Raw genomic sequence first — 8614 nt, 5'->3', positions numbered from 1 at the left:
TGTTGGGGTTCCACATAGCACCTACATGTAATACATTAAAAGTGAGGTGGTAACATGAATGCTTTAGTAAGGCACTGTAGCTGTAGTGCTAAATGCTATAATGTGCATTTAGTTTAGTTTAGTAAGGCATGATTATGAAAATACAAGAGTGGATTTTAGTTTGTGATATTCTGAGGGCTTCCATGTGTAAATGTTGTCAAAAATGACAGAAGAGCAACTTAAAATTCAACTTTTGGTAAATCTGATTACATTCCATTGGTTTAATTCAAGGTACTGCATATAACTCAGATCAAGATTTCTTTTTTAAAGGTTTTATAATAACTGTAAAATGTTCACCGGGCAGAAGCTGATCCTGACCGTCTTCTTTGTTTTCAGGTGTAACTTTTACATTATTTTAACTTCCGTTAGAAATTCTTGGATGAAAATAGAAAACTACAGAATAAAGGAAGGACTTTTCTATACCCATTAGAGCAAGAGCTAGCTTATTCTATATACTAGTTTTTGCTAGTATATAGGAAAAAATGTATACAAAAAAAAAAAGTTCTGCAGGGCATTTGATAGAGGTGGTAGACTTGAATTCGATAAAATATCAACTGCCCGCTAGTCTTTATCTGATTTTTACCAAACAAAAAGCAAATTAAAAGAACATGCTATTTATTGATGTGTTCACAATCTGAAAAATTACTGGTTTTAAGTTTTTATGCGCCGAAGGAATGAAGAAAAATGTGCTTTTCAGTATTTGATCTGCTGATTACCGTTTATAACCAATTTAAGGGAAAATCAGAGGATTGTGATCAACCACTTTCATGTCTTTCCGAATTTCACTTCTACTTTTTGCTAAGTGTAGTGGATTTTCCGGTATTTATTTATTTAAATGTACACCGCCAATAAACATGAGAAAAATTGAGCATAATCTTACAATGATATACTCTTGAACCCTGTGTTATAACATGCAGCAGTTATTTTCACTCTATGGGTCAAAATTGAGTGAAATATTTTTGTTTTTGTTGTTTTCAAACAGTGGAGCTTTAGCACCAACATAAAAATATGAAAACTGGTTGTGAGAGAGTGATACACTAATTACAATGTATGTGTGCATCGTCATTTTACAACTGTAATGAAATAAACTGCACTATTGTATGTAGTGCAGTTTATAATATAATATAAACTATATTATATTATAAAACTAATATAATATAATTTATATTATATTATATTATATTATATTATATTATATTATATTATATTATATTATATTATATTACTGAGAGTGATAGTGCGCATGCGCCAACTTGACAGCTCAGCGCACTTTACAACAGAACAGCCAGCTGACATCAACCACTTAGCCACACTGGTTACCACTTTCGTCTTAGTTCTCTCGTTCCCAGCCGTCATATTTCTATATCATGACTTCCGGAAAGGGACTTCTCAAGTAATATTAGGCGATGCCAGCATGGAGGTTGTAGTTAAACGCTTGTACAGCTATTTTGTCGGTGTAGTTACCAGGCTAGCTAGCTAAGTCAAGTTGATAGCAATACATATATCATCAATGCTAGCTAGCTAAGTGGTAGCCGATATTTCCAAAGCTGGCATCGAACAAACTTCACCGTTAGCCATGGGGATACTATTTACGAAGCTATGGCGGCTTTTCAATCACCAAGGTAAGAGTGCTCGATTGGTAGAGGATGTGAAATCGTGGAAGTCGTGCGAGCTAATTGGCCTCTTTGGTCGCAGAAGGCCCACCGGACACTGTTCGCTCCCAGTAGCCAAGAAGTCAGCTTCGTGTGCATGACAGTGTAGAAATGTTTCTGTCATGACGACAAAAGTGTCCGTGTGGGGAAAATCACCCTCATTTAAAGCCACTGCTTCGCTTTTATTTGTTGAATAGCACCGTTTCCTACTAGCTCAGTGTTGCTTAGCCGTGTGCTGTATTATTTATGCTCCCCGCTTTTGGAAGCGCAGGTAAGTGAAACCGAGTCTTCAGAGCTGGGATCGGTAAACAGGTCTTTTCGACACCCCCTGTAACGTGAATCCCGTAGAGTTTGAGCCGATGCCACCGGCATTATGAGCGGAGAGGAGGGGGTACAGAAACAGAGCACTCCACGGTGTACATCAGATAATTACCGGGGCAAGTAAAGATCAATGGGTGAATCACTGTGAAGCCACCTTATCAGTATGATGTTATTAATACAGATTACTATTTATCTATTGATTTGGACCCTCACTGTCGTGCCATTTCAAGTGTCAACTATTCTCAGCACTTGTCTTCAGAAGCTAACTCTGTTTAATGCATCTGGTGCATTGGCTTATGTAAACTAAAATGCTGTTAGCTTTTCTGTATTTTATGTAGATCGGTTCTTCCTATTGGGTTTATTTAAATGTTTTGTTGTTGAATTTGTTTTGCCTTTAAATGTTCCAGTGTGCTCTACGATGTCTGTCCCTGCTTTAGTACCAGATATGATGTTTAAAGGGACAGAAGTTAATTTAGACTAAGCTGAATAAAAAAACAGGCATCCCGATGAGAATCTTGGCAAAAATGCGTTTTAACATGGCATTAACAGTGTTTGTGAAGTTTGCCACATGGTATTTGGTTAGTTTGAACAATTAAAAGATTTGAGTCAGTAAAAAAAAACGACCCTTATAGCTAGGAGGGGTGGTGTTTTTTTTCTTTCTATTGCTTTGAAATTAAAAGATTTTTCAAGTCTGTGTGAGTATGGAAAAGGAGTTTGAACATGTTATATCTTCATCATTTCTACAGTTAACTTCACATCCTCCCCATGTTGCCCACATGTAAAGATGCTAACAGTTTCTTCACACAAACGGTTTGCAAGCAGCTGAATTTCACACCTGCGTGACCTTTCTTACTCTTTGCCGTCTCTTTTCCAGTTGCACTTTTGCTGGCAGAGCAGCGAGCTATACGCACAACCTCGTCTGAGCCAAACACCGTTTGTTGATCAAAGTTACGGGTTTTCTGAAATAAGGTTCCCCATAGAGTTGTTTTTCAAGCCTCTGTAGCTTAATTTATCTGAGTGACTATAAATGGGAATTAAAATATCCAGTGCTGATTTACTTGAACTGAAATTATATTAGGCGACCTGCATTAATTATATTGGCAGCAAATGAGATGCTGTTAACTTGACAAGTGATGCCGCATTTCTTTTACAAAGAGACGTAAGAAGGCATAAGGATCCCATTTGAACAAAGAGGCTGAACAAATCAAATTTAGTGAAATTTTGCTAATTTTTACTGCGGCAAGTAGAGTTTGCATCTTGATATTACTGCATCAAATGGTAACTTGAGATGACAAGTGAGTCATTTTAATTTCGTGAGTTAATGAAACAGATTTAGGTTGCAGTTTTTAGACTTTTTCATATCTGAATTAGTAAAAGCTGCAGAGATAAAACTTTTGAATCGATATTAGTTCGCTTAGAAAACAATATGAGGGCTAATACCAGTGTATTACAAGCCTGGCGGCCCACCAGGTTTTAATTGTCTCCCCACCAGGCTAAGTATTGTTTGTTTATTTTAAATCCCTGCAAACCTTCCATTACATCCGATACCAAGCATCTAGCTGTAGGTCCTTTAAGTTAGTGAGTCTTAGTGAATCAGGTGGTTTGTCCAGGACGTCCAACAGAAGTTTGACTGTAGTGTGTCCCTTAAAAATCTTCTAAATGCTGTCTCCATAAAAAAGATCAGTCATATACAATCTGTTGAGCCAGCTGTACCTGTCAAAGTAACATCTGAATGAGTGACGGCACCAATGTAGCGCCATTGAACATCACCTAAACATTATAATTTCATTTTGACTTGCTCACGAAGGTTGTGTTCAGTAGAGTAAATCTATCAATCTTCATGGAGCCAGTTTGATTGAATCTGGGTCTTTTAAAGGTTTAACACAGACATTTAAGAAACACACAGAAAAATGACCAAATCTAGTAAAAATCAGCCTACTAGTTCAGAGATATTACTCACTACACATCAGAAAGTGTAGCAAGTGAACATCATAGTTTTATGGGGACTTTCATCTTTTCCGGTCATGTTCCAGTTTCTGCTCATTTTGACATATGAACAAAACCGACTGGTTTTTGTTCCTCTTTTTTTGTCTTGTCACAGGATCTAAATTTCACTATTATTGTTATTTCTGCCATAAGAGATGTTACTTAATCGACAGAGAAAGCTTTCCATTCCCAATTCTTGTTTCTCTTTTTAGCAAGGAACGTGTTCTTCGGACCTTTCACCATAATTGCACTTGCGTGTGAATATTTGTGCTCCGGTCCCTTCCTGAGCAGTTTTGCTGTGATTGATCTGTGACCTTAAGAAGAGTTCACAGTTTTCAAAATCTCAGCCTCCCGGTGACAAAACTAGTTATTACCAAAACCTCTTGCAGGATACAAAAAGGGAAGTGTGCTTCCACATCAGAAAACACAGCATTCACTTGCTGAGTTTATGTAAGAGACAAGTGGCCAATGCCCAGCCACCAAACCCACATTATGAATTCATGGTTGTTTGCACATTCTTTGATATGTTGCCTTTCTGCTTTTCAGAGCACAAAGTCATTATTGTTGGCCTGGACAATGCGGGCAAGACTACCATTCTTTACCAATTGTAAGTAACCCCATAAACTACAATGAAAGTCATTAAATATGCATGCTTTTTCCTCAGTAAATACAAAGCTTATTTGTTGAAATATGACACTTTGGTATTCGTGTTAGATAACTGGTATTCTTTCGGTAATACTGCAGCTCAATGAATGAGGTGGTGCACACTTCTCCTACAATTGGAAGCAACGTGGAGGAAATTGTGGTCAACAACACCCATTTTCTGATGTGGGACATCGGAGGGCAAGAATCTCTGAGGTCGTCCTGGAATACATACTACACCAACACAGAGGTGGTTGTTGTTCCCAGCTGCTTTTATCTCACCGTTTGTGAAAAAAATTGAACCTAAAGCAGAAAATGTAAATGAAACACGGATTTTTAGATTATTGTGTTCCACTAATGTATTTCTTCGGGAAAGCTTTTTCTCAACTTGCAGCGGAAATCTAGATTTACGAACGTCTTTTAAAATTTGTTTGTGCAAAAAAAATAAAGAAGCAGCGGGTTGTCATTGTACCGAAGGACACATTTGAGAACCAAATTCGGTACTTGCATGTCTCCTCGCTTTGACACAGCTGATTCAAATGATTAAAATTACTTGGTAAGATTTTGTATAACTGCAAAGCACATGTGGAGTTTAGAAAAGTTATGGAGATAGAAAATGCAGTTTCCAGATCTTTTTTGTTTATTATCTGAAAGGCAGTCCTCTAATTAAACAAAAACAGTGTTCTTAATGTCATATTGAAGTTATGTAATTTGTCGCTGTGGCAGAAACTTAAATTGCTAACAGTTTTTTTTCTGTCTGACATCTTTATGTTTGTGCTTTAATCTGGACTTGCAGCAGTTAAACTAGGAAATCTTTTTTTTTATTTTTATTTTTTATACAAACAAAATGTATGAAAAATTCCTAAAGTGATCTGTCTGTGCTGTAGAGCAGTACAATCCAGATTTAGTGTCCTCTCTAAGACAGTAACATCAAAAAAGTAGCTCTTGGCAGAGTTAGACCCTAACATGTTTATCGTGTTGTTCCATCACTGGTGAAATGTATGAACAAAACCAAAAATGTAAATATTATGTATTCGAATGTAGAAAATGTCATGAAGAGTGCTGGAAATTTTATTTTGAAAATACCATCTGGATTTTAAAGGCAGCTTTTTAGGTAAATATTGTAGAAACCATGACTACAGGTTATTGTTATTTGGATTCTCTGACGTCCAGTTATTAAATGTATCTTATGTATAAACATTAACAAGATGATACATTTTATTTTTAGACTATTTTTGAGACTCCCAGATTATGTACTGTGAACTTGACTGAGCAGGACAGAACATAACCTGCGTTTATAAAATCTGCAATGAAAACAAAAAAAGTGAAAATAACAGTGAGAATAATTTTTACTTGTGGAAAGGACACGTGTGTGGGTTTCTCACACTAACCTCTAAATAACTGCGAATGTCCGTGGCTGATAACTATAGTGAGAGTGTGACTGATTATGTGGCGTCTCTGTTCTTGAAAATGTAAGCTGGAGAGTTCTGTTATTAACAGACTGTTTGTCTCTCCTTTATGTCCAGTTTGTCATCATTGTGGTTGACAGCACAGACAGAGAGAGAATCTCTGTGACCAAAGAAGAGCTCTACAGGATGCTAGCACATGAAGTGAGTAATAATCATGTATGTTTATAAATCAGTAGGCTTAGATGTGTTTCCACTGAAGACGCTTCATGCACACACACATGTGTGGGTGTGTGTGTGTGTGTGGAATCAATGATTTCATTGTTAACGCGTGATATGATTCCATTACCCTTGTTATTGTTAGCTTATGTTACATGGTACAGCCACTGTGGGTGAGAAAAACATTCATGGATGTATTTATTATTTTTTTTGTTCCTAATCTTCTTTGATTGGAGCTGTTGTAGCAGCTCCTGTTTTCTTTGTAATTTGAGCCAAGTCACTGTTGGTGATTCACACTCTGCAAATCTAGTTGTAGAGTGAAAACTGTCTCATCAGCTCGTATCTTTGGAGTCTGTTATTGTACATTAGAAAGCACCAAAGATGATGATCTTTGGTGTTACTTTGAAATGTTGCCATGTTTGTTTTTGTTTTCATTTTGGCTCCTTTGAGTTATTTTCTTACTTTAATTTCTGAGTGCCTATAATCTTGTTTAGAAGGGCATAAAATGCTTCCTTTAGGGACATAAGTTTAGTTGTTTGAAAGCTTGAAGAAATACTTTCTTGCAACGTTTTCTAACTTTTACTGCCTACAACTGAGGTACAGTTGAAAGTAAAACAAAAGTCTGAAAATATTTCTCAGTTAAATGAAAAGACTAAAGGATACAACTTTGACTTTTAAGATTATCTGAAACTTGTAGATTAAGCAATAAAAACAAAATAATGGTGAATACATGATACATATTGGATGGTCTTTGTTCTATAATTTGTTTTGTAGAGAGATACACGATATATAGGCTTCAACATCGGTATCAGGCAATGTTAGTCTTTTTTTTTTTTTTTTTTTTACATATCAGTGTCGGCCCAATTACTAAAACTGGACCAATTATTTATTTCCATCTTGTTCCCGATTGAATACATAATATAGGTAGTGAAGGCACTTTTACAGTCTGCACAAAGTATAGGGAAATGCATACGGTACTGATAAAAATCAATTATCGGCCATAATAGCAGTATTAATATCTGACATCAGTCCAAATTTTCATCTTGTGGTGGAGTTTGAACTCCTGTGTTCAAATTGAAATGTTTTACATACATAATTTGTGTTTTATGTTTGTGCGTACACCTTGTGATTAGTTTTATTTGCGCTTATAAATACAAATTTGGTTAAAAAGTTTCTTGAACATCTTCTGTTTGGTATTGGAACTAAAGTTACAAAGCCTAAGTTACAAAACCCTCTGTGGTTTTAACATCTGAAAGTTGTTTAATTTGTGCTTTGCAAGAAAGAAAACATAAGAACACGATTCCTTTCTGCTAGTTATGAATTATCGAGGCATGTTTGTTCCTTAGCTTTTGGGTGATTTAAAAAAAACAAACAGTGAAACTAGTAAAAATATCATTCCTTTACTTTCGCAGGATCTACGAAAAGCAGGTCTGTTGATATTTGCGAACAAGCAAGATGTGAAAGGCTGCATGACTGTGGCTGAAATCTCCCAGAGCCTCCAACTTACCTCCGTCAAAGACCACCAGTGGCACATCCAGGCCTGTTGCGCCCTCACAGGGGAGGGGTGAGAACAACATCTTCTGAACTCCGTTATTGTATTTTTATCTGGGAGAAAAAAATATAAATATATCCGTGGTGCTTCGAAGCTTATCCTAACACTTACTTGTTTGTCCGTCTCGTCTCCGTCGCCTCCAGGTTGTGTCAAGGTCTTGAGTGGATGATGTCACGGCTCCGTGTGAGATGATGACGACCCTCATGAATTTGTTTACAAGTGTGCCCATTCTATTTTTTTTTTTTTTTTCCTGCCTCCAGACTAAAGGATGCGACGAGGTCGGTCGTTGGGACGGCCTTCTCCTCAACATCATTTCCTTTGAAGCTGACATGGACAGACAGTTGGTCGGGATCTTGTATTTTTCCCTGTATTAATTTATTTGACTAAAGACATTTAACTCGGATCAAGGAAAGAAACTTTTTCTTTTTTTTTCCAGAGGCACACAGAGAAACGGAACATTTAAGGTCAAATTCCTGCACAATTTTCCTTCTCGGAAACAAACAAACTAAAAAGTCAACAAAGTGTCTGACTTGGAGCTGTACGTGGACTTCTTCTTGAACTGTGTGTGAGTTTAGCCCACGGTGGCCTTGCAGTATTTCCAAACTGGCTGTGGTGGTTTTCATTGCCCCCCCATGTGTTCTCCTTTAACTTGGTGCCTGCAGCAGAATGTTCAAGTGATGATGGTCAACGGTGACTGAAACATGCTTAATTGAGGGTAAAATGTCACAATATGCCCTCGTACCTTCAGTCCCTATGAAAATTCACTAAAATAAAGTGTTTTTATCGGTTTGGGTGAA

At 36.9% G+C, this 8614-nt stretch overlaps 2 protein-coding genes across 2 annotated transcripts in view; both read left to right on the top strand.

Moving 5' to 3' along the window:
- LOC114147959 (voltage-dependent L-type calcium channel subunit beta-4-like) overlaps nt 1-907 on the top strand; it is a 46644-nt gene extending 45737 nt beyond the window's left edge. Inside the window, exon 15 of the transcript XR_003596169.1 lies at nt 310-907. The gene's annotated coding sequence lies outside the window, so the exon portion shown is untranslated. The remainder of the gene's footprint in view (nt 1-309) is intronic.
- A 383-nt stretch (nt 908-1290) lies between these two features.
- arl5a (ADP-ribosylation factor-like 5A) lies at nt 1291-8614 on the top strand. The gene is made up of 6 exons (XM_028022798.1): nt 1291-1661; nt 4545-4605; nt 4743-4890; nt 6167-6250; nt 7678-7829; nt 7961-8614. Exons 1-6 carry the CDS (start codon nt 1616-1618, stop codon nt 8007-8009), a joined length of 540 nt encoding a protein of 179 aa, XP_027878599.1. The 5' UTR covers nt 1291-1615; the 3' UTR covers nt 8010-8614.

Source organism: Xiphophorus couchianus, chromosome 7 (genome assembly GCF_001444195.1).
Source record: "Xiphophorus couchianus chromosome 7, X_couchianus-1.0, whole genome shotgun sequence".
NCBI lineage: Eukaryota > Metazoa > Chordata > Actinopteri > Cyprinodontiformes > Poeciliidae > Xiphophorus > Xiphophorus couchianus.
This window is presented reverse-complemented; position numbering and strand designations above follow the sequence as displayed.

Coding starts and splice junctions, on each gene's coding strand:
- arl5a (XM_028022798.1), top strand. CDS start 1,616: ATGGGGATACTATTTACGAAGCTATGGCGGCTTTTCAATCACCAAG. Junction 1,662..4,544: donor GCGGCTTTTCAATCACCAAG/GTAAGAGTGCTC, acceptor TCTGCTTTTCAG/AGCACAAAGTCATTATTGTT. Junction 6,251..7,677: donor ACAGGATGCTAGCACATGAA/GTGAGTAATAAT, acceptor TTACTTTCGCAG/GATCTACGAAAAGCAGGTCT.